Raw genomic sequence first — 24,568 nt, forward strand, 5'->3', positions numbered from 1 at the left:
TTCGTGAAGGCACAAGGTAGAGGCACCCAAGCCGCAGAGCTGCTCCTAACAAGGAAGGGCAAAGGCCATACATGGCCTCACACCCAAGGAACTGAGCCTGGCAAGGACCATGTCCTTGCTAGATGTTAAAGTTTGGGCTGACGGCTGAGCAGGAGCCTGCTTCCTTAGCCAAGACCTGCAGCTGCCCACTTGTGTCAGGATGCCCACTTGCTGCCCCACCCCACCCCACAGGTCTGGCAGGATCCTTGCCTTCCCCATAGGCAGCCCAGGCCACAGAAGGAGGTAGCCAGCTGGTTGGAAGCTGGAAATGCCCCATGCTTGGGGACTGTCTGCCAGAATGCCAGGGCTCCCTGTCACTCCCCTGCAGCGTCTCAGCTGCCCGGAAGAGGCGCCTAAGCCCAAGATGAAAAGAATCAGGACACGTAGATGGGGCCCCTGAAGCCGCCTGAGGGGGTGAGGGCGGGGGCGGAGCAGGACAGCTTGGTCAGGCCCTCCTCATGTCACCCTACCCTATCATGCCCTGCCAGGTCAGGATGATTGCTCAAGCAGACTGCTGTCTGCTGTGGGGATGACTCTCTGCCCCGCAGCCCGAGGCCTATGCCCACATGCCCACACAGTCATAGCCCACAGCCCCATCCAGGCCAAGCAGCAGCTGTCCCCACAACAACTTTATTGGCATTCTGCTCAGCAGAGATCTCCCGGTTTTGTCATGCCAGCGGGCTGGGAAGCAGGTTAGCAGAAGCGGCTGGTATGCGCCTGAGGTCCCTCGGGTGGCAGGGTGGCAGGTTGGGAGCCGCGGAACACTTCCTGCAATCACAGGCTGCTGTGGATGTGTAGAGAAGTCCGTGTAGAAAGAATGACGCATCCAGAGGCAGAGCTGCCCTACTCCACCTCAGGAGCCCGGTGACCAGGATCCAGGCAGTCCCAGAAGTTGGGGGTGCCCCCCTCCCACGACCACCACTGTCGAAACTCCAGAGCCACCAGATAATGCAACAGGGATGGGTATCTGCTGGGAAAGGGCCTAGGCGTGCTTCCAGTCACCAAGCCCAAGGCTGGTAAGGTGAAGGTCTGAGGTGGGCCTCTCCCGGCCTCAGCAGCCTCTATCTCCAGCAGACAGTGTTCCTTCTGGAGGTCCCCAAGAAAGGCTCTGGACAACCCATCTGCCCTTTTCCTCAGGCTGTCTCCAGAACTGGTTCTAGGTTACCAGGCGCCAGGATCCAGCTGCAGACCAACGGGAGCTCGCTGAGTGGCCTTCAGCGCAGCTGTAGCCCAGGACTCAGTGGGACTGAGGCTGGGCACGGACTGTGTCCTTAAAGCTCTGTAGCAGGGTCACCACATTTACATTCCCAGCTGCTTCAGCCTGTATGGGAGAGAGACCTGTGGGGACTGCCTGGATTGCAGCACCTAGAAGCCTCACCCCAACCCTGGGGACTGATAGGACACCGCCTCATGGGTTGGGTTGATCCCAAGGGAAGCATGTTCCTAGGAGGGATGGGCACTTCCTGGTCCAGGACCTTCAGGAGGCCTCCAGAAGAGGGTCCAGAAGGTCGGCACTCACTACTTGCAGGGCACAGTGTCCATCATAGTCCAGCTGTCCTAGGTCAGCCCCAGCCTGCCACCATGCCCGCAGGCCTTCACTGTCAGCTCTGGATGCCAGCCTGGGGGTGTGGAGGGAAGCTGTCAGAACCTGCTGGGCCCCTCACCTGCCTACCTTGTGTATGTGTCCCTCCCAGGGCCCCAGTGCTCTTACAAAGACAGCCCCAAACAGCTGATCCAGCAGCACCCAGCCCTGGGGCAGGAGTCTAAGCTGCGGGCGGCCTGGAGTCTGGTTTCACCCATGGGGTGTGACTGTGACTCAGGTCAAGGGCACGAGCGTGTGTGTGTGTGTGTGTGTGTGTGTGTGTGTGTGTGTGTGTGTGTGCGCGCGCGCATACACACACACACACACACCCCTGCCAGTTTCATATTTCACAACATAGACTTTGTGACGTGTCTCGCCCATCTTAAGACAGCAGAAAATACCAACAGCCAGTGGCTGAGGGGAACCCAGGAGGTGAAAGGTCTCTGGGCCCCAATAGGCTTCAGGAACATTCTTGTTGGGGAAGAAGTGAGGGGGGGGTCACTGTAGAGGAAGGTTGGGGTGAACAGCTTTGTCCCTGAACAATGTCTTCACCCTCCCACACTATATTTCCACTGAGCCAGGCCCCACCCTGCGTTAGCCGGGGCACGTAGATGAGAAGCACGTGGAAGCCGCAGCCCCCGAGTGGCTCTGTATAATTTCTGGGAATGAATCCTGCTAGCAGCATCTCTAGCCCTCACAGCCACCCACATCTCAGCTCAGCTAGCAGCTCAGCTTAGCCCAGCCTCTTAAAAGCAGAGTCCTTGCAGACGGCTGACTCTAGACCCAGCTTCCTGAGACCTGCATGCTGCCTCAGTTTCCCTATCTTTCTTTTTGTTTTTTTTTTTAAAGATTTATTTATTTATTATTTATACAGCGCTCTGCCTGCATTGTGAGCTTGCACACCAGAAGAAGGCACCAGATCTCAATATAGGTGGTTGGGAGCCACCATGTGGTTGCTGGGAATTGAACTCAAGACCTTTGGAAGAGCAAACAGGGCTCTTAACCACTGAGCCATCTTTCCAGCCCAGTTTCCGTATCTTATACTGGAGCCAAAAGGTCTAGCCTGGGCACAGTCCTGAACCACGCTACCCCAGGAGACCCGGGAAGGCACCTAAGGCCAGCTTCCATCCTCTTGTGCCCTCCCACTCTCCTCCCTCCATCTTTAGGAAGGGGGCGGGGTTCAGCAAACAGTACTCTTCCAGGATACTATAGACCAGCGTAGGGGCCCCGAGCCTGAGGCTACTACACTGAGAATGTCTCAACAAATCAGCCTGAAGTCTCATGGCATCACCCTGGGCAGGATGAACACACCACTGAGAGCACCCAATCCCAGCTGCCGCCCATGGCCACAGCCCACATCTGCTCTTCTCTTTCCATCTTTACTCTCCCTAAACGCCGCCCCCTCCCCCTCCGTGCCTACCAAGTCCACAATGCATGCACACTCCCGCTGGGCTGCTTTGTTGGGTACTCCTATAACAGGGTTCTGTCAGCCAGGCCAGTGTATGCCACCGGGGTGTGGGCCCTCCCTCAGCCCTAGCTGGCTGACCTGGCCTTCCCAGCAGCCCCATTGCCACCCTGAGCCCTGAGGCCGTCCCCCTTAGTTATGGCGCTCAGGCCATCACCTGCACAGCTCTGTCCCAACATCTTCCAGCTCCTGGGGAGATAGGCAAGCCCCAGCGGTCCGCAGCAGCCCAATGACACCCTGATGCCTGCCATGAAAAAGTGCAATTGTCAGTGTGACCTGGCCCCTGCCAGCCTCACCCATCCCTCAGTAGCATGGGCAGGACCAAGGTAGAGCCTCCAAGATCCGTTCTGAGAAGGCTCTGTCTCAGCACCCCGACCCAGGGGGTCTCACCGGGGAGGGGCCAGGACTGGACACTACCATCTGATGGCCCTGAGCAGGTCACAAGCACCTCACTCCTTAACGCCCCTGTGGGTTATGCTTTGCCGTGAGCAACCCATGAGAAGCTGATGCGGTGGAGATGCCACTGCCACACTATGCCAAGCCGCCTCCACATGGACTGGCAGGAGAGGTCACAGGAAGATGCTCCCACCACTGCATCTGTGCCTTCTGTACCCGATGCTGCTCTCCGCTCTAGGAGAGCAACACAGCATTGCCTAGCCTCCCTGCATGAGACCCTTTGGCTGGCCGGCCCGAGGGCACCCACAGGGGCCCATCCCCTTTGCCTCATAGATTGTTGGGTAATGCCCAAACACCCACTCTCTTAGCACTTCCAGGGCAGGGCTGTTCTGGTAAAACTGGAGAGGATGGGTTGACGTGGGCAGCGTTCCCAATTGTGTAGTACTGTCCTTCCACGTGGGGTGAGGGCCAGTTGGGGACCCTCCCTCCGGGACATAGCCTGTCATAGCCCCTCTGTTAGCTCTTTCTCTGCCAGATCTTGGGACACATGGGTGACTGGGGGGGTCACCAGGAGCTCCTCATACTTTGTCAGTGGCATTTTCCTTTCCAGCATCTTCTGAGGCCATCTCCTCTGTGCAGCCCTTCCAGATTTCCCCCCAGAAATAGGCCGGCCCCGTTCGTGGTCTTATCTTTCCTCACATCAAACAAGTACCCTCTCTCCAGCTCCCCTGCCCACATACCCGCCGCAGCACCCAGGCCCTGGGTACCTGCCCCTCACGGCCAGCAGTAGCGGGCTCTGACCCTCCTCATTCTGGGCATTGACATCCACACCCCTCTGTAGCAGCATGGTGACCACAGCGGCATGGCCCCTCCGTGCAGCCACATGCAGTGGGGTCTGACCACTATAGTCCTTCAGGCTTAGGTCTCTGCCCTAGGGTGACACAAGGGCACACAACCTCAAAACCGGGCTAGAGGCGAGGACAGGTGAGCAACATACAGGACTGGGGTTCACGGAGCCACCCCGCCCACTTCCAGCTGGGCCCCCTGGGCTAGGATGTAGCCCCACTGCCCAGTGTGGCCCTGGGGAGAGTGTTCTGCCCATGTGAGCAAATGTGCCGCCGGTTAGCTTTGTCCCTCAGTGGGGGACTCACCAGGTCCACAAAGGCCTGCAAAGTGTCTAGGTCACCGGCATGAGCTGCAGCCAGGGCCAGGCTGGGCATCAGGGCATCTTTCATGGCATCAGCCTCCTAATGGGAAGGCAATGTCACGTGGGCTGCTGCCGTGCTTTGAGGCAGTGAGTATTCACAGGGTGAGAACAGAAAGAGCCAGCAGCCCCCTCACTGTGTGAACCCCATCTGCCCACAGGGTAGGGTAGGAGGTCTCACTACAGGAAGAAAACTGCCTGACCCTAAGGGCTTTCCAGGGCCCCAGAAGGCCTTCTGTAGCGCCACTTTGTCCAGCGTCCATGCTGGCCTAATCACAGCTTCTGGACTAGGAACCTCGTCACACAGCCGCCCTAATGACAGGCGCCACCCATAGCCAGCTCGGAGCAATTAACCACCCGGCTTAAAGGCATCTCTGCAGCAGCCACTTGCTGGCCTTCTGGGTCCTCAGCTCCTCCCACCCCTCCCCTGGCTCTGAACATTTAAGTTTCCGCCCTGACTATTCAGCACCCAGAACAGACAGAACCCCCGTCTTGCTTAGGCTCACTTCAGTCCGAGGTCCAGCCGGCCCTGACCACGGCAGCCTCTGCAGACTGCCTCATCACTTCCATCTCCACACAACAGACAGCTTCCTTGCCCGACTCCGCCCCCCCCCCCAATCCCTCCAAATCCTCCCCACCCACCCACACCTTCTTTCTGGTCCTCCTATGCTACAGTGACAGTGGTGGTCTTGCCATCCCATGAGGGTGTTCAGGCCCTGCCAGCCCCCACACACTGCAGAAGGTACCTGGCTGCCACTCAGACCGAGAAGCCATTCCACACTGCAGCCCAGCACGCCATCTTGCAGCAAGGATGGGTGTTCGTCTATCGTGGGCAGCGTCATCTCCCCACGAAGATCCTTGGCCAGCAGCTAGAAGAGAAGGGTAGAGAGGCTGGTGGGCTTATCCACCGCAGGACCAGGGAGGCCAGGCCAGCTGGGAGGACCTGCACCCCAGGCCAGGGAGATGGGCCTGTCCCAGGGCTGACACCCAAGCAAGGGCTAAGTGTGACCCACAATCCCCACAGAAGGCTAACTCCCTCCCTACAAGCTCCGGGTTTCCTAAGACCTCAGCCTGTGGACCTGGAGCCCTGTGTGTCTGAGTCCCACCTGGGAAGGGGGAAGCGGGGCAGGGTGTCAGGAGCAGTGGGGGAGGGGTGCTGAGCTGGTACTCAGAACCCAAGGCTCTCCAGAGAAGGATAAGAGCATCCCCTGGGTGGACTGGGTCAGCACTGGCCTCATCTTCCACTTCCACAACACAGACACAAATACCCCTTCTGGCCTTCTCAGGAGCCAGCAGGCATGCATGTGCACACCGAAGTAGTCTGAATCCCTGGAATAGTCCCGTCGGTACACACACCTTCTTCCTGTCTTCCAGGCTCAGCCCTGGCTGGCCCAGCACATAGGACAGTTTGGCTAAGGCAGCCTCCGATGTCATGTCGAAGCCTGAGACAATGCCAGCTCCTGCCATGGCCTATTGGGGGGTGGGGGACAGGGAGGGATGAACAGGCCAGAAAAGGAGGCTGGCTTAGGGACCTCTCAGTAGAGCCCAGATGAGATATACCCCCCTTTTCCCAGGCCCACCATGCCAGATGCATAGTTGGAAGTCACAGCCCCCTGAAGGCAATGCGTGCAGTTGACAATGATCAGGCCTTGGTCAGCTGCAGCCCGCAGTTCCTGCAGCAGGTCTGGCTTGGTGGGCCCATTCCCAGAGCCAAAGGTTTCCATGACCACACCCTTCAGTGGGGGCTGCAGGAAGGTCCGGACCTGTGGAGGTAGGACACAGATTGGGGGAACTGCAGCCAGCAAGAACAGCAGGGCTTATATCCTAGGCTTTCCAATTGTCTGACTTCCCTCTCAGGGTAGCCTGACTCTCTTTGACTGTGGGGAGAGCTGAGCCGCGATATTCCCCCAAGCCCTCCAGTGTTGGCCTGGAGAAGCAGGGCTCCTGACACTCAGAGGCCCTCAGGCCGGGCCCCGCCCAGACTTCCCCAGGCTGACATTCAAGGACAGAGGACTGTGTCCTACCAGCATCTTGTGCAATAGGTAAGGGCAGCACTGCAGCCACCCAGGAACAGCCAGTAGTTGAGAGGCTGAAGATAGAAAGCAAAGAAGGGCCAACAAGCATGACAAGAAAAGGCAGAGAGAGGTGCAGCAGGGGTGAGTACAAACAGGCTAGCCTGAGCTACATACTAAGACCCCTCCACCATGTAAAAAGAAAACAGCAATGGTAGCCACTCCCAGCCAGCCTCAATATGAGACCCTAAGGGTGGCACCAGGTGATCACAGGCATCCTCAAGTGTCTGTACAAACAAGCCGGCATTCAGCTTAGGTGGTCAGCCTTGCACCTTCAAGCAGGCTAGACTTCAGCCCAGTGGAGCCCAGCTGAGAGGGAAAGGCTGCCTATATGGGCAAGGTACCCTTTTTTTCCCCCTCCAGACCTTGGCCCGAGAAAGGCCTGGGACAGAGACCATAGCATCAGGGAGGCCTGAGGGCATGGGAGGCACGGAGAGCACTGTAAGCAGCTGGTTCTAAGGTTTCCCTACCAGGGAGGCAGGAATCCCAGGGTAGAGGCGCAGTAGGCCCACGTCACGTTCCATGCTGCTGTGCACCACCAGATGGTCCTTCCCACTGGGCTTCCGTACCAGCTCACGGTTGACTGAGGACAGAGGGCGAGTGTGAAAGCTGCGGCCCCACCCACCTCCAGTCTTTCATGCCCACCCTCCTGCGCATCCTCCTCCAGGAAACAAATCCCTTCAGCTCTGGTCTTCCTCGGGCCATGCCAGGTTCCACAGCAAGCCCGTGCCTGGGAGGAGATGTTAGGAGAAAGGTCAGTGGCCACGAGGTGGTGACACAGGTAGTGACAAGGGTGATGGGGCTGAGGGTTCGGGATCGTGGCTAACAGAAGAGGGAGAAGGAAAACCCACAGATCAGATCCGACTAAACTAAAGTATATGGGATGGGACAGCACTTCAGACAAAGGGGCTGGTGTGTGCAAAGGCTGGAGCTGCGGTCTACTAGCCCCACAGGAAAGCCCCGGAACATCATCTGATCAGCTTAGTTTGTTGCCCTCTTGTGGGTACTAGGGACCTTCTATGCTCACTGCCCAGCAAACAAATTAATCCATCTTCTCAACCCACATCTTCAAAGAAAGGAAGCCTTTATCTAATTTATCCCCAAATTCTGGGAGCTTATCAATGCCCATCATCCCCTGCCCCCAACACACACACACACACACACACACACACACACACACACACACACACACACACACACACGCTAGGCAGTGGCAGAATCCCAGGCCAGGGGAAGGCAGAGAGGGGTAGGAATTTGGGGTTGGTATCCCTTGGACAGAGACATGCCAGGGACCTTCCAGAGCCGTAAGATCAAAGGCCACTCATGGGTTAACACCCAGGCACTAACAGCCCACACTGCCATCCTCCTAACCCCACACTGGGTGCTCACAGGGGCGGGGAGAGAGGTCTGGCTGCTGTGTCTGCCAGAGAAGTCACGTGTGATAAACAACTAGACAATATTCTGGACACACACTGAAGGGTGTGAGCAAAGAGAGGAGGGGGCAGGAGAGAAAGCAAGGAACTGGCCACCCAACGAGCTACAGCATCCATCAGCCGACACAATGGTAGTGTGTGATGTCCTTTAATTTAGGGGCGAGCATCTCAGCTGGGCAGACAGATAAGGCTGGGTTGGGGGGGGGGGGAGTTACCACCAGAAGAGTTATGGCCGCAGAAGGGGGTTGCACAAAGACAAAGGACCACCCCATAGTCAGCCACCCTCCTGATGAGCCAAGATGTCTCCTTCTCCTCAGGGACTCTGGGGACACAAAGGAGGAAGGAAACAGTGACTAAGCCAGGCCGCCATCTCAATCCTTTAATAGGCCTTGCTGTGCTCTGGGCTGACAGGCCTAACCTGGTAGTCTAGTCCACCCTTAGCATAGGGTCTGCGGTGCCTTGCTGCTTCTGGGAGACAGAGAAAGGCACTGAAGTCCACATGTCTGTATATTAAAGGTATGGCGTAAGACCCCCCGCCCTCCGCCAAGCCAGTGGACAGTGAGAGCAAGGGGCACCTCTGCAGTAGGAGTGGCTCCCTCTGTCCCTCTGTTCTGGTGGGTTGGGAGGGGCTTCCCTGCAGAGGCACAGCTGAAGGATGGAACTAGGAGTAAGGAGGATGGAGAGATGGTATAGACACACAGGAGTGAGCAGGGCCAGCAAGACCTGGCTGTCCCCAGTGTCCCTGTGCAGAGCAGACTGATGGTCCCTGGCTCCCCTCCCCTCCCAGCAGGTAAATGCAGAGTAGTCAGCGGCAGCAGCCTGCAGAAGGCCAGCATGGCATAGCATCATCAGGGATGGATGGCAGGAGGCAGGGGATGGCTGGAGGTAGGCTGCTGGAGCCCAGAGCCCCACCCTGCCCTGGGCCCTGTAGCCACACCCTGAGCAGAACCCCATATTTCTCCACATGAGATGCCAGAACTGGCTGGGCAGCCTGACAATAGCAAGAAGGCGAGGTGCAGGTTCCCACACACCCACACATACAGGACGGTGGATCAGGATATTGCGGCTGGGACTGGAGACAAGCCTCAGCTCTGGGCTAGGGAAGCTTATGCTGGGCCGGGCTTGCAACCCAGGTGTCCCAGCGTGGCAGAGACTTCTAGAATCTCTGCCCACAGGAAAAGCTCCAATCCTGAGCCCAAATAAGGAGTGACTCAGGCTTAGAGAGCTGAGCTGCAGGGCAGTGCCCACATTCACTGCGCCCCCTCGCTGGGCCACTGGTGCCACCACCCAGCACGGGCTACTAGCCAGACCGCAGTAACACCATCCAATGCAGGTTCTTCCTCCAGTGAAGCCCCAGATAACAAGTGACCCTCTGCCACCCCACAGCCCCTGGTGTTTGGGCCTGGGGTGTTTCACTGACTAGAAGATTCCAAGGTGAGAGGCGGGAAAGGGAGGCCTGGGTGAGCTCAGCCCCTGGAGTTCTGCCTAGGAAGGGGAAGGGGAGGTTTAGGAAGTAGCCCTGCCCTCTCTGGAGGTTCTGGTGCACAGGAAGAGTACCAAGAACAGACACCTGCACGTCTCAGCAATGCTGCATCCCACCCACGGGACCTGCTGTGCCCGGGGAGAAGCACAGTGTGGGTGAGGGCTGCCTCCACCCTCGTAGAGAGCTGGGACACTGCCAGTCATCCTGTCAGACGAGAAGAGCTGCTTTCCCCTAGATTAGCAGCCCAACCTGACCATGCACATAGATGCCCAGCCCTGCCAGAGCCTCCCCAAGCCAGGTCTTAGAATTCCAAAGACGGTAGAGCAGGGGATCGGAACCTGGGCCTGCAGCTCCTCCGTTTCTAGGCAGGTCTGGGGCTGTAAGGGACCGACCAGTGGGCAGTGGTGTACCAGGTCAAGCCTCCTCTACAGCCAGATAGGACAGGCCAGGGAAGGCTCAGTCTCCCAGATGAGAAGCTGTGGGTCACTCGCTTTGAGGCCTGACTGGATTGAAAGCCACCCTGCCCTTAGGGTAAGGTGTGGCTAAGCCATTATGGAAGCTCCAGGACCAGGACTGCCTGGGACTCCCGAAATCCATGTTAAAATACAAAATGGTAGGTTCTAGAAAGGACCAGTGTGTATGCAGAGCCACAGGCTGTCACAGAGAGGAACTTCTCCACTGAGGTCATGTGGTGGGGAAGAGCCAGGCCCCAACGCTGATCCTGTGTTCACACTGGAGGCTCCCACCTCCACACACGAGGTCCCAGGGCCCCCAGTGTTGATCCTGTGTTCACACTGGAGGCTCCCACCTCCACACATGAGGCCCTAGGCCCACCAGTGCTGATCCTGTGTTCACACTGGAGGCTCCCACCTCCACACATGAGGCCCTAGGCCCACCAGTGCTGATCCTGTGTTCACACTGGAGGCTCCCACCTCCACACATGAGGCCCTAGGCCCACCAGTGCTGATCCTGTGTTCACACTGGAGGCTCCCACCTCCACACACGAGGTCCCAGGGCCCCCAGTGCTGATCCTGTGTTCACACTGGAGGCTCCCACCTCCACACAAGAGGCCCTAGGCCCACCAGTGCTGATCCTGTGTTCACACTGGAGGTTCCCACCTCCACACATGAGGCCCCAGGGCCCTCAGTGCTGATCCTGTGTTCACACTGGAGGCTCCCACCTCCACACACGAGGCCCTAGGCCCACCAGTGCTGATCCTGTGTTCACACTGGAGGTTCCCACCTCCACACAAGAGGCCCCAGGGCCCTTCTTGCTCTCAGCCAGCAGGCACTGCTCTCAGAGTCTCTTACTTGTTACATCTGCACCCACGGTGGCCAGAGGGGGCAGGTTAGGGGAGCAGAAGGCTGCAAACCTCCTAGCATCCACCTTGGTTGTCCGATTGCCCCGGAAGAGCTGGTTTTGGAAGAACAGGCAGACCTGTGCAGGGCAAAGCAGCAGCTCAGAGCTGGTTCTCCCAAATCCCACTGCCGTCTACACCAAGCCTTGAAGAGAAGCAGCAGGCAGTGTCCCTCCCAGGTCACCCATTGAAGATCCAGGTCCCCTGGGGCCCAGGGAGCCTGGGCACTGAATGCACAGAGGGCTGCCGGAGGCCCTGGCAACTTCTCAGCTGGTGCCGGTGAGCTCAGCCCACACTTACAAGGAGCCAGGGACACCAGATTCCTCTAGGGTGAAGGAGGTTGGGGGAACCACCTTTGACCTGCCTGCTGCTCTTTCACAGTTCCCAACCCTAACCTCCCAATCTCCAGGGAACTGCCAAAGACAAGGCGGCTCTCAGCTTGGCCTGTGTGAGGCAGGCCTGTCTTGTCTTCCTGCTCTGCCAGGGGAGACAAGGAAGCGGTAAGGTGGACCCAGCCCATTTTCACGGGCTTACGCACGCGTTGGTAACACACGTGAAGAATATCTACAACATTAAACCTGGTGGAGGGGCAGCTTTCTTTCCTTGGTTTTGCCAAACCCAGGCTTTTCACGGTTGCGTTACTCGTAAGGGGAGGAACAATTGTTTGAAAGACTGTTCCAACCTCTGGCCTGTGGGTACCAGCGTGTGGCATAACCACAAGCTCGCTGGCATTCACCGCTGTACCCTCCACCCAGGCCAGATACCTCAGGGATGATGTATTGGCCAGCCATGAGCAGGGCTCCCAGAAGGTTCTCACGCCCGTCGTTCCACAGCGCATGGATAGGTACCTGGGGAGAGGCCAGGGAGGTGGCTGAGGCCTGGGACTCAAGGTCACACCCAGCTTTCCACTCTAGGCAAACCCCTCAGACCCAGCCAGGGAGAGGAGCTGAGGCAGGCTTGGGCTGGGGAGGAGGATGGCGGGTGTGGGGGTGGGGTAGTTAGCCCACTCTCAAGGCTGTCACCCACTGACATTCTCCTGCCTGCACCTGGGCACCTTCACCTGTCCATCTGGTTCCCATAAAAGTGAAGGAACCAGTAGGGACTCAGGTCCAGTTTTGGCCCCCAGCCCACATGGCTGCAAAGTCCAGCTCCCTCACTACTCCAAGAGCTCTGGGCCAGGCAGGGGACCCAGGGTGGTGGCTGGGTGGGCTGCAGTTGGGAGTCCTCCCTGAAGCATGCACGGCAGTCTAGCCTGTCCTTCCACTACCTAGATATGCCACAGACAGCGCCTAGGGTAGCTGAGCGGTGCCCAAGAGGACACAAGTGGGCAAGACTGCTATGGGATGCTCAGAGACCCAGGTCTTCAAGAGGAGCTGGCTGGAGGACGGTCAGCCAGGAGTAGTCAGTGCAGTGGGAGGCCTTGTGGACACTAAACCTCAGTTTTCCCCTGGGAATAATAAAGGATGACTTGTCATGGACCCCCACAGAGTAGAGCTGTGACTGAGCCAGGGCAAGTGAGCCACCATCCCGACCTGGTGGAGCATCACCAGGTTGTGCTCAAAGGGACCCAGATGCCGGCTTCTTGTACATAGGCCTCGGCCACTGCCCCATGGGGGACCCTGTAGGGCTTGGGTAGGATTGGCTCCAGTGGTCACCCATAGCAACCGAAACCTCAAGCCAGCCTTCACTCAAATAGAGTTTTTTTGCCATGGCCTTTCATTGGCTTTGGCTTGGGGAAGGGTGTGCTAGGTTAGGGCCGGAGGAGGGGGTGCCATATGTGAGGGTTGCTATGGACACCATTAGAGAGAAGAGGAAGTCGAGGCGGGTGAGGGAGTTCCCCCCCCCCCCCCAGGTACAGCTGTAGGTGCATTTACCAGGATGGGTGTTAGTGGTGGTGATGAACAGTGGGCATAAAGCCCAGGTGAGGGAAGAGGCAAGAAAGAAAGCCCGGCACGGCTGAGCTGTAAGGGCGGGGCTCTCGGTAGTCTCGAGCCTTTATGGACAAGACTGCCATGATCCCGTGGGTCTCCAGCCTCAGGAATTGGTAAGAGCCCAGCCGGGCAGAGAGCAGAACAGCCAGGCAAGGCTACCCCGTAAAGTGTCCACACACCCTAACTGGCAGTGCACAGTAGGCATGCTGCCAGAACCAGCCGCTAAGCAGGAAGCCCAGGGCTCGCCAAGGCCTGGGTCTGTGGCCTTGGGAGTTCTCTGAGCTTTGGGACATGTTACCTGGGCACCAGTGAGGATGACGGGTTTCTGCAAGTTCTCCAGCACGAAGGAGAGCACTGAAGCAGCAAAGGCCATGGTGTCTGTGCCGTGGATGACCACAAAGCCCTGGTACTGTGTGTAGTGCCTCTGTTGGAAGGGATGAGCTCAGGGCAGGCCAGGTCTCTCCACCACAGGCCTTCTCCCGGGACCATGGCTGCAGGCAGGTGACTCCTCACAAGCCATGAGAAAGGAAAAGCCTGGGATGCTGGCAGAGGGCTGAGTGTGGCACCATTTCATCGCCCCCCTGCACACCCACACTGTAGCTTGCTTCAAATGATGACTGAATACGGGTCCCAGGGGCTCTAGGAACAGCTCCCCAGACTTCCAGCTGGTACCTCCCAGGAGTAAACTGGCCTCGGTGGACAGTGTCCAACCATCACTTCCTGGTGGCATGCTGGCCAAAGCTGTGGCTGCCCAGACAACAGTTCTGAGGGCTAAGAGGCTCCGCGCAATGCCAGAACCTCCTGACCCATTGAAAGACCAGAGGAGCTAGGCAGTCTCGTGGAGCAGTGTGCCCTCTGCTGGCCATATGAGGTACAGCTGCTTAGTTTCCCAGCTATGAAGAGCACCAGGCAGCGCCCAAAAAGCCTTCATGAGACTGAGATGTGGTCTACCCTCGTTTCATGACAGAGGACCTAGCCTGGAGTCACAAGTGAGACTGTGAAGACTGTCCTAGGCCACCACAACCTAGCCTGCAAGTGCCAGCTAATGGCCTGGTTCCTGTAATGGGCAGCTCAGAGTTGGTGATAGGGGCTGCTGCCTTCCAGGCAGCAGACAAGCGTGTGGCTTGGCCTGGTCAGGGAATGTAGCGCTCCACTCAGGACAGCAAGGGCTGGGGCTGCACCTGGGAGCTGGGTCTGGGGTCACAGGAGAAGAGGAAAGCTGAAGGGGGCGGGGGAAGGGGGGTAGCTCCACTGTAAACCAGCTGCCCTGGCTGCTACACTACTAGTACCAGACACTGCGATGGGGTTTTGGTGCTAAACCTACTGAGTGGCAACTCTAAGGTTGGGACTTTGTGGTGTGGGTCAGGCCCACAAAGCCAGTCAGCCCCACATAACCCACCTCAGGGCTAACTGGATCAGATCAACCATATGAGCAACCCGCCTCTACATGTATGACAGAAAGGGCCTCAGACTGTACACAGTGCGTGGCCCAGAACCCAGTCCCTTCCTGAGGCTCCCGTGCAGGTCACTGCCAGGTCTCAGGTGGACAAAGGCTACCACAAGCCCATAGTTACTCACTGGCCCCGTGTTCTGCAGGAGGCCTGCCCCGCCCTCCAGCCCCACCCACATTCACCCCTCCAGCACCTTGCCCCTCCCATACCCCAGTTCCTCCTATACTCCAGGCCGTCCACACTCCAGCCCCTTCCACACCATAACCTCCCTCGGGACTCACCCTGCTTCCCACAGCGTTAGACCCACCTTCAACCCAACCCAGCCTTCTGGCCCCACCCATACTCCACAGCCCCGCCCATGGCCCGGAGCCCTGCCAGTCCCACACTCGGCCCTGCCCACACTCCCACCCTCTACCTCTATGGTTTGGGCAATCTGAACCCACTCAGTGATGGTCATGTCACTGGAGTCGAAGAGTGGCTGGCACTCAAGCACCGTGTAGATGATCCTCTGGTCAGGGCTGGCCGGGCTGCAGGAGGCAGAACTGTCTCCCATTCTGTCTTTCTCCTGGATCCAAAGCCCCACCTCCTCTGCCCTCTCCAGCCAGGGTGTGGGCGGGGCTGTGACCCTGGGAGGGGCTGGGTGTGGGCGGGGCTGTGGCATATGGGAGGGGCTAGGAAGTGGGGGGGTATGGGCGGGGCCGTGGCATCCTGGGAGGGGTTAGGAGGTGGGGTGTGGGCGGGGCTGCGGCATCCTAGAAGGGGCTGTGTCTGGCAGTGGCTCAGATGTGGAAGGAGCTGTGTGGAAAGTGTGGATGGGCTCCGCCCCACTAGCCTCAGTTCACATCATGAGTACAAGCACAGCCTCCCTTCCACCTGGAGTTCCAGGGACAGAGACTGAACACATCTCCAAAAGCTAGGGCCGGCTGGCCTATACCAGCTCAGGGAGAGGTGAAGATCAGCTCAGGTGGAGCAGGAATCTATCTCACTCAGCCATGCTGAGGTGGGAGAGACCACCTGGGTCAACCCAGCCTCTTTTGATAGACTTAGTACCCCATCACACTTGCTGCAAGCTTCCTTTACTCTGGCCCTTTCAGACTCAAGAGCTTAGCAGGAGGAGGAGGACCAGTGGCAAACAGCGAGCCCCAGGCACACGGCTGTGCAGGCAGCCACCTCCAGTAGAAGGTGAAGGGCCTGCCCAGGAACTCAGGAGTCGCCAAGGTGCCTCATGCTGCCTCCCAGGACAGCTGCGCCACACCCCTGCCTCCCAGGACAGCTGCACCGCACCCCTGCCCCGGAGCCCGGAAGAATATACACTCACGGCAGCACCAGCGTATCCTCAGGCAGGCGGTGGGCCCCGGCATACTCTGCATCGTGGAACATGTGAAGTGTCCTCAGGGCGGCAGCCAGGCCTCTCCCGGGTACGAGCACTGCAGATAGAGTCCAGGTGAAGTGTGGGCTCCACACCAGGGCCGTGGCAACCTCCCGCAGTCAGACAGCCTTCCCTTCCTCCTGGGTGTCAGGCGCTGCTCTGGGGCAGGGGCCAGGCTTCAGCTGGGCCACAGCTGCCACCCAGACCCCAGGGGACTTAGGTAGCCATTTCGCCTGGAAGTTCAGCATCTTCCTTTGGAGCCAATTCCTGAGTGAATCCTAGTTTTAAACCGAGCCAGTCCGAGAAGCTCCGAGCACCACTCTACCCTGTCCTGCCTCTGCTTGTATCAAATGGGTCTGGACTCACCACCACCACCACCACCACCACCACCACCACCACCACCACCAAGAGGGGTCCATGGGGCAGGTCCTGTCCAGTGAGTGCATGTACACTCACAGCTCTACCCCCATGTGCCTACAGGCATTGCTGGCACTGTCCGCCCCCCATTTCTCATCTACTGGCCACTTTCAAGGTCCAGCCTGAGACAGGCCCTCCAGGAAGCGATCTCTGATGCCAGAGGTCTTGATGCCCTTTCCATGAGTTGCCTGCCTGGCTCAAATACCCCCAGAGGGTATGGATTGTGTACAACTTCTCCAAGGCCCCGCTCAGGCCTTCTGTCCCTGTCACCAAACACAAGTGCCCCAACCCAGCCTGCAGCATTAGCATGAGGAAGGTGGATCTAAGGAAACACTGTGCACCCCACTCCCAGGACATCCTACGAGGCACTATAGTCTGGCAGAGGCTCCCAGAAAACAAGACTGAAGTGCCAGCTGTCGCCCTAGGTTGCCCTCTGCAAGCTCTGTGACCTAGGGCAGTTTGAGTAACCTACGCAGCTGCAGTCGCTCTACCAGTCCCTCTGTGAGAGCCTGGTCACATGCCTGGCCCCTGGGCACAGCAGTGAAGGCAAAAAGGTCCCCTAGAGACCCATATGGGACCTCAGCAGGAGGCAGTGTCGTGTCAGTCCTGGGTGTCACCTGGTCACAGGACAACCTCTGCAGACTGGACCTTTTCTTGTCACTGAACCACTATTACCAAGGCCACATTTCCTTCACCGGGGATCTGCAGCCAAGCCTTGACGACAGGAGTCAGTCTCACATGCTGCAAGCACAGGGACCTTTGTCCACTGGGTTCATCCCCAGCCGTTCCCTATATACACCCCATCCTCAAAGCCAGGATCCTCTGTATCTTCTCTGACCACATCTACAGAGTCCCTTTGCCATGAGGCCCCATGCTTCCAAGAGCTGGTGTGGGGACATGGCCACCTCTGGGGACTTTGGGGAGGAATCCCTATGTCTGACCAGGGTCAGCAGGGATTGGGCCTAGCAGGCTTTCCTTCCCCACACCACACCATGCCTGAACCAAGCTGCCAGTACCTTACCCAGAAGGTACGGTTGGTGCCCAGGGGCAGCAAGGTGAGGGCTCGGCCCTGCAGCATCACTGTAAGCAGCTTGCAGACCTGCTAGCCAGGTTCCATGCTTGCCTCAGCCTGATGCCACCAGCCATGGTAAACGCGGAGCCTACCGACCTCCTGACCAGGAGCCTCCTTTCCCCAGGTTTACTCTTGGCTCCATTGTGTTTCTTGGGGTGAGTCTAAGGACAGAGCCATTTGAGCACGTTGCCTCCTGGTACCCTGCCAGCCCCTCCTCCTCCCATCTTTCCTACCCAGCTAGCCTGCTGGGTGCTGCCTGCCAGCCCTTGGCTGCTGCCGGCTAGATCTGGTCACAAATAAACCACAAATCCGATGTGCTTCTTTGCCTCCCTGCTACAGGTCAGGAGCCCTGCAGAATTTGGAGCGGATAAAGCTGTTCCCCACCTCTGCACCACTGAACCCCAGATTCACTAGGCATCTCCTGTCCCCAACCACACCCTGGGCTGGCACAGAGTCCCTTAAACGTCTCCAGGGTAGTTTGCTGCTGTTGCTGTCACTTAAGGAAATGTTTTGTGGACAGAGCTCAGAAAAACAGATGAATTCTGTGAGTTTAGTCAGCTCCGTGGGCCTTGAGAGCCACCCTAGGTGTGACTGGGATATAAGCCCACTTCCACGTTCATGAGTCTCCAGGCCACTCGACATCCTAGCCCAGGAACCTGTGACATTTGTCTTTTTTGTTTGGTTGTTTGGTTGGTTGGTTGGTTGGTTTTTCAAGACAGGGTTTCTCTATGTAGCCTTGGCTATCCTGGACTGACTTTGTAGACCAGGCTGGCCTCAAACTCACAGAGATCCACCTGCCTCTGCCTCCCAAGTGCTGGGATTAAAGGTGTGCGCCATTGTACCCGGCTTGACATTTGTCTTTTGTGACAGAGTTTTCAGAGCTATGATTGTATCTGATAGCCAGGGAGGGAGAGACGATGCTGGATTTTCCAGGTGGCTGCAAAGGCCACAACCTGTGTGTCCTTGTAAGAAAAGGTGAGCAAGGGAGTGGTACACTTAGAGAGGAGCCATCTGACAAGGCAGCAGACAGAGCAGAGGAGTTACAGACAGGGGGAATGTGGCCTCAAACCAAGCACCCTGGCAGCCACCAGAAGGTGGAGGAGGCAGGAAAACTTCTCTGTTAAGGCCTTGAGACTTTAAACTTTGCCTCCAGAGAGAGGACGAACCCTGAGGCTCTCAGTGCCGATTGGCTGGCTACCTCAGGACACTAAGGCTGCCACTCTCAGTGGCCCTGGGGTACCCACAGACACTTAGCAGTTCACCTTGAGGGAAGGGGAAGTGGGGGTGCACGCAAACCAGGCATTTATTGACATGTTTGCCTCAGGCAAGACTTTCCCGTCTACAGCTGGACTATTGCCTCTGAGCATGGACAGTGTCTCCTGGGGACACATGGCACACTGTGGTGGGGTAATCATGGGCTAGTCTGAGAGGGTACAGGCCCTGGGAGCCCCACTTTGAAGCGGGTCACCTGGGAAGTAGTAAAACCAGCCCAGAAAGAGCTAAATTCTCCTATGATTTTCTTCCTGGAGAGAAACTAAAACACTTGTTATCACGTGACAAGATCCTGGGGCCTGGGGGGGGGCGCTTTGGGAGTGGACGCGGAGAAGTGTGACAGAAACAGCCAAGGAGGAAGGACAGGAGCTGAGTTGCCGATAAGACCATTTTTCTGGATTCCACAACAGTGTTTTAATTAGAATTTGCTGTGATTTCCCCCGATGTTCTAACACTAGCTTTCACTCCCAGTTCTGACTTTGTAAGCTGTGTTATTTTCCTACAGAGGCCACCCCTGATTCATATAGCCCTGGGATGCTGAGGCCACCCTGCCTGGGACCTCCTGGTGGCCTGTGCAGCTGCCACACTGAGGGCTCTAGCTGACACAGGAAGTCCTTGGATGCCCAGGGGGTCACTGAGGCAAGCCTGGGTTCAGGCTTGGGGTTGCTGAACACATGTTTTTTTTGACTTGTGACATCTTCACGGCCCCCTGAAAGGGGTGGTGAAGAGGTGAGCCATGCTGTCACCTCTGTCTCTCCTGCCTTGGCAGGGCTCGTCACATGGTGTCGGGCACTGTTTACCAGCAGGCACACGAGCTGTTCCAACAGCGACAATCTAAACAGCTTCTCTGTAGCGGAAGCCACCACTCCCACTTGCCGGGGGCCAGGACCCACAGAAGCAGGGACAATCTGGTTAATCATTCATGCCAGTGGGGCCATCCAGGGCAGGCAGGACCTGCAGCCCACAGTTCAGCACACACACACACACACACACACACACACACACACACACACACACACACACACGCCCCTGCAGCAGAGCACACAGAGAGCTGAGGCATGCCTGAGCCCCAGGTTCCAATTACCCAGCTTGCCTTGCCTTGGGTTCCTGCCTCATTCCTGGAAACCCTTTCCCTTTATAGAAAGTCAAGGTGTTCATTCACACCTGTGAATATTCAGAGCCAATGACTCCAGCCACACCCAAGGCCGACCCGAAGCAGATCCCAGGCAGGCCCCAGACAGGCCCGAGGCTCCAAGGCCTAGCATGGCTGCTCATTCAGGTATGCAGATCCCCCTAGGGGTCATCAAAGGCCAGATCTCCTCTCTAGTTCTCCCTTATCCCCTGAGGACTAAGCCCAAGGTTCCCTAAAGAGGGAAAGGGTCAATGGCTGCAGGCCTGGGGGGGGGGGGCGCGTGGAGCGGAAAGGGGAGGGAGCAGAGGGAGGGGCTGGGTGTTCCATGAAGGCTGAGGAGTCCCATGAAGGCTGGGGGGGTGGGGGTGGGGGGGTCCCATGAAGGCCAGGGGTAGATTTCTGGGAGCAGCCGGTCCAGGGAGCAGAGCCCTCAGCTTAGAGCCAGAAGATTCTGCCGTGGGTGCTGCCTGCCCCTCCACCAGGGTCTGAGGACTGCTGCCACCCTGAGCTTTTTGGGTGCAGTGTCTGTTACCCAGAGGAAGAGCTTCTAAAGCAGAGCAGATCCTGCCGGTCTCCATCTCTTCCCAGGGCTCGCGCACTCTCCCCACCCCCCACACCACCCCCCAGAGCAGGGAGCAGGCTCCTAAGGGTCCCAGATGACCTTTACCCATCTGAAACCCCACACCCCACTGCACCTAGGTTTTGGGCATCCAGCCCTGGCAGCCTCTTAGAGAAACACAGCATGCGGGAGAACATCAGGGGGCACGGGCATGATGCCACCACAGGGGGCACTGTGGTCAGAGTCTACTTGTCCCTTAGCCTAAGCTGTCCTACCTGAGCTCAACAGGACTGAAACTGCCCAGGTGTCAAACCTAGAGGGAAAGCAACAAGAGCTGGGAGGAGGCCTCCTGTCCCTGCTCTAGGCCTCCTCTCTCTGTCCCCACACACTGCTGCTCCTGGTCTGGCCACACATCCTCAGGAGCCTGTGTTCTCAGTGGCGTCCTCTCTGAGCCGCCCCGGCACAATCCAACAGCATCCACGGAACCCACAGTACCCTGGGGCCCACTGGCAGTAACTGACCCTCTAAGGGCTCAGCTCCTTAATGGATGTCACATTGCTTTGTCCATCACTTCGGTGAAGGCCAAGCTAATTGGCCATGGCCTCGCCTGCTAGTGGGGTGTCCTCAAGGGCATTCGCCAGGGTGTCCCAACCAAAGGCAGCAGGATGTGTCTTCCAAGACCCTAACCCTATTGTCCAAGCTCCTTGAGAACAACCCAACTTGACTCTTAGCTGGGGAAAGCTGAGAGTTCTCTGCAGGGACAGAGCAAACAAGCAGCTTTGCCTGAGGCTGTACTAGCCTCTTCCGCAAAGGAAGAAAGGAAGCAAGAGCACTCATTCTAAGGGCTTTCACAGACTAGAGGGTGTGGAAGGTCCCCAGCATCCTTCCCAGCGCCCGGGCACAGAACAGAGCACCCGTCCCAGTTCCCTCCTCTGTACTTGTGTCCGGTGACTTCAGGGCAGGAAGAGTTGCCATGCCCCTCACCCTTTCCAGTGGCCGGGCTTCCGACTCCCAGCTACCCGGGGTGGAGGTGGGGAAGAAGGAGGGGTCCAGTCCCCTCTTGCAAAAGAGTTCCCTAGAGGTCCCAGTGGCCCGGCCCAGAGGCCGTTCTGCCTAGGGCGTGGGGACGTTGACTCACCTCCGCCCTCGCTCCGCATGCCGATGGTGCCGCCAGTGTAGATGGCCAGCAGCCGCCGCTCAGGTCCCGTAGCCCGCGCCATGGCTGGGACAGCGCACTCCTCAACAGGGACGGAGCCAAAGGGTAAGAGCGGGAAGCGGTGGGGCCTGAAGGGTGGGGCTTACTGGAGGCCTGGGGCTGCTTTGGTTGGTGCAAGCTGAAGAACCGAGGTAGGCTGGACCTGAGGTGGAGGAGGAGTCGCCTTCAAAGCAGAGAGCTGGACTCTGGTGGAGTGCAGGAAAGATGCTTGCTGGGGATGGAGCTGAGCCCATAGGGGGTGGGGCCTCATGAATGGGGCGGCTTTTCTGGGTTTGGCTTACCTAACTCAGAGGCCAAGGACCTCCGGAATGCCCAGTCCCGGGCAATATCCTGTCCCAGCTGGTTCCAGCATTGCTGCCTTGACCCTCTACACACACTCCTTGAGTTTCTAAGGGCCAGGCTGAGGCAGCCAGTTTTACAGGAGACTGGCATTCACTTGTGATCTCTAGAGGTACCAGGAGGGCAAGCGGACTTGGAGCAGGCCCCGCCCTTCAGAGGGAACTAAGCCCCACCCCCTCCAGACCGCCTTAGGCAAAGGTGAGGCCTTCTCCGACTGGGCTGGTGGGCTATGTTCTGCTTAGGAGTACTTGCTGGAAGCTCAGCGGTCTGGAAACTCTTTGGGAGCAATCTTTGCCGTGTGCTATGAAATTGGGGTCCCAAGTGCAATCCCTGATAGCACTCGGGGAGACCCAACTTGTTCACTTGCACATGTACTTCAATACTGATCCGTCACCCAAGATGTGGCCCACACTGTTAGCACACTTTGACTTACAAACCCAGGAGACCTTGTCTGGCTTGGAGCATCTCTGCTGATAGCCCAGCTCAGAAGTCAAAGCCACGCAGGACCAAGGGTGATTTAACTGTCACAGCTGTCACAGGCCACGGTTCTGCTCTTGTCTCTCTGCGTCCATTTGCTGCTGAGGCAGTAACTGACTTGGTCACATGTCTTTAAGTTTCCGTTCTGGGGATGTAGCTCTTGTCCTTCTTGAGTTTGACCTCCAGGGCCAGGATAGCAATGGATAAAACGCTACAGGACACAGGAAGACGGTACTGGTTCCACAGGTGACCAAGGTCTTCATGAGGAGCTGCCACGATGGCAGAGTGAAGGCAGAACATGGCAGAAGACAAACATTGCTGCAGAATATTTGATCCCATTGTGAACCCTGAGGCTGTGAATTGTAAAAACCTGTTTATTGGCCAGGTGTGGTGGCCCACGCCTTTAATCCCAGCACTTGGGAGATAGAGGTAAGTGGATCACTGTGAGTTCAAGGCCAGCCTGGTCTACAAAGTGAGTCCAGGACAGCCAAGGCTACACAGAGAAACCCTGTCTTGGGGAATACAAAAAACAAAAAAACAAACAACCTAAACCTGTTTATTGTTTTTGTGTGACTGAGCCCTAACACACACCTTTAATCCAAGAGCTCTCTGTTTATTGCAAACAGGTGATTAAGGTGTGTTCAGCCAGCCCTAGAAAACACCTTTAATTCAAGAGCTTTCTGTACACAGCTTTCTCTTCTAGTCTTGGCTGTCCTGGACTCCTTTGTAGACAAGGCTGGCCTTGAACTCACATCAGTCTGCCTGCCTCTGCCTTAGTGCAAGGATTAAAGGCGTGTGCCACCATGCCCTCCTCCTGTACACAGGACTTAATAAAGTTAACCCTAGGTCAAGAGGTGAAGCAAGAAACCAGCGCTCAAGGACTAAAGAGTAGGAGGGACTTTGAGTTGCAGGGTATTTAGGACAGTGTGGATGAGAAGGGGCTTTCTGAGCTTTGAGCTAGCAAGGCTTAGGCCTGGGGGTTTTTGGCCTTTCCCTCCTGAGCTGTCAGCTAAGCTATGAGCTTTTCGGTCTTTTTCCTCTGAGATGTGAACTGCGTAGGAAGGTCAGCTGGGTGCTTTCTCTGCCTCTCTGACCTAGCAGGTTTTCACCCCAGCATCTGGCTCCTGCATCTTTATTGGTAAAACCGTACAATTTGGGATTTTCATCCTTATTTATTTTATTTTATTTTTTTGGTTTTTCGAGACAGGGTTTCTCTGTGTAGCCTTGGCTATCCTGGGCTCAGTTTGTAGACCAGGCTGGCCTCGAACTTACAGCAGTCTACCTGCCTCTGTCTCCTGAATCCTGGGATTAAAGGCGTGTGCCACCATGCCTGGCTTATTTTTGTCATCTTGATACAAGTTAGAGTCATCTGGGAAGAAGGACTCTCAACTGAGAAAATGTTTCCATGAGACTGGCCTGTCGGAGCTGAGCGCGGTGGTGGCGCAGGCCTGTGATCCTAGCACTCAGAGGCAGAGGCAGGCAGAGGAACAGAGGCACACAGACTCTGTGGACCAGAACCACGGGTACAACACAAGCAGGATGCATGGCCCAGTTCCCATTGGCTGACAAGGGAGTGGGCAGGGCCACAGTACAAAAGAAGAGGCATGGGCAGGAGAAGGCCTGTAGATGTAGGTCCAGGAAGGATCTTGGGGTAGGGAAACCAGTACCCTCAACTGAAAGTCTGAAGGAGAGGAGAAATGGTGACACAGAGTGGAGGGGGAGTGTGGGAGGGTGGGGGGAGGGGGAGGGAGGGGGGAGGGAGGGGGAGGAGCAGATCAGATCTGCAGAGGGAGGTGCTCTCACACTGGGATGGCCCACTCACCAGGAGAAGGGAAGTGGGTGGACTGAGGCTGGTGACTCAGCTGGACCTGTGACATGGGTCCTGAGTCCTGAGATGTCACAGACTGGCAGTATACAGCCACGGCCCAGGTGGTCAGTGGTGGGTTCCAGTTCCCTCTGAAGGTTGAAGTCTTCTGCTGCGAGGGCTTTGTCTCTTCAGCAGTTCGGAGAACACGGGGCTGGGGCTCCTGCTGTGCCTGCACTCCCTGCTTCCCTGAATCCCCACTGCAACAGAACCCCACAAGCATGGGGGTGTTGGAGCACACACCTGCCACTCAGCGAGGCACAGAGCGCCTCAGCTCCATCTTCAGCCCCCACATGAACTTAGAGACGCCAGAGAAAATGCTGAAGTTCCGAAGTTTCCGGAAGAAGACAAAGAAGGGCTTGTTTGTGGCCTGTTGTCCTAGTGACACTAGGCACCAGCTACAAAAATTCAAGCTCCACAAAACAAAACATCAAAACA

The 24,568-nt window shown here is 57.3% G+C and overlaps 1 protein-coding gene across 2 annotated transcripts; it reads right to left on the bottom strand.

Annotated features, from left to right (window-relative positions):
- Positions 1-653: 653 nt before the first annotated feature.
- Positions 654-21,680, bottom strand: ASPG (asparaginase). 2 transcript variants are annotated; one of them, XM_084793871.1, is made up of 15 exons: positions 21,373-21,680; positions 15,732-15,840; positions 14,829-14,955; positions 13,261-13,386; positions 11,796-11,879; positions 10,985-11,111; positions 7,229-7,341; positions 6,267-6,449; positions 6,043-6,156; positions 5,433-5,555; positions 4,634-4,729; positions 4,250-4,413; positions 3,244-3,330; positions 1,559-1,658; positions 654-1,360 (listed from the first exon to the last, which is right to left on the bottom strand). In XM_084793871.1, exons 1-15 carry the CDS (start codon positions 21,452-21,454, stop codon positions 1,277-1,279), a joined length of 1,719 nt encoding a protein of 572 aa, XP_084649997.1. In that variant the 5' UTR covers positions 21,455-21,680; the 3' UTR covers positions 654-1,276. The 2 variants fall into 2 exon arrangements, with proteins under 2 accessions (XP_084649997.1, XP_084649998.1); XM_084793872.1 differs by having other exon boundaries at positions 14,829-14,940; positions 21,373-21,679.
- Between the last annotated feature and the right edge of the window lie 2,888 nt (positions 21,681-24,568).

Source organism: Acomys minous (genome assembly GCF_964271855.1).
Source record: "Acomys minous genome assembly, chromosome: 8".
Taxonomy (NCBI): domain Eukaryota; kingdom Metazoa; phylum Chordata; class Mammalia; order Rodentia; family Muridae; genus Acomys; species Acomys minous.

What these genes read in the sequence shown, in the direction of transcription:
- ASPG (XM_084793871.1), bottom strand. Translation starts at nt 21,454, where the DNA reads ATGGCGCGGGCTACGGGACCTGAGCGGCGGCTGCTGGCCATCTACACT. An exon ending in TCGGTCTGAGTGGCAGCCAG is followed by an intron (nt 4,730 to 5,432) that starts GTACCTTCTGCA and finishes CCTTCCCATTAG; the next exon opens with GAGGCTGATGCCATGAAAGA. An exon ending in GACACTGTGCCCTGCAAGTA is followed by an intron (nt 1,361 to 1,558) that starts GTGAGTGCCGAC and finishes TCTCCCATACAG; the next exon opens with GCTGAAGCAGCTGGGAATGT.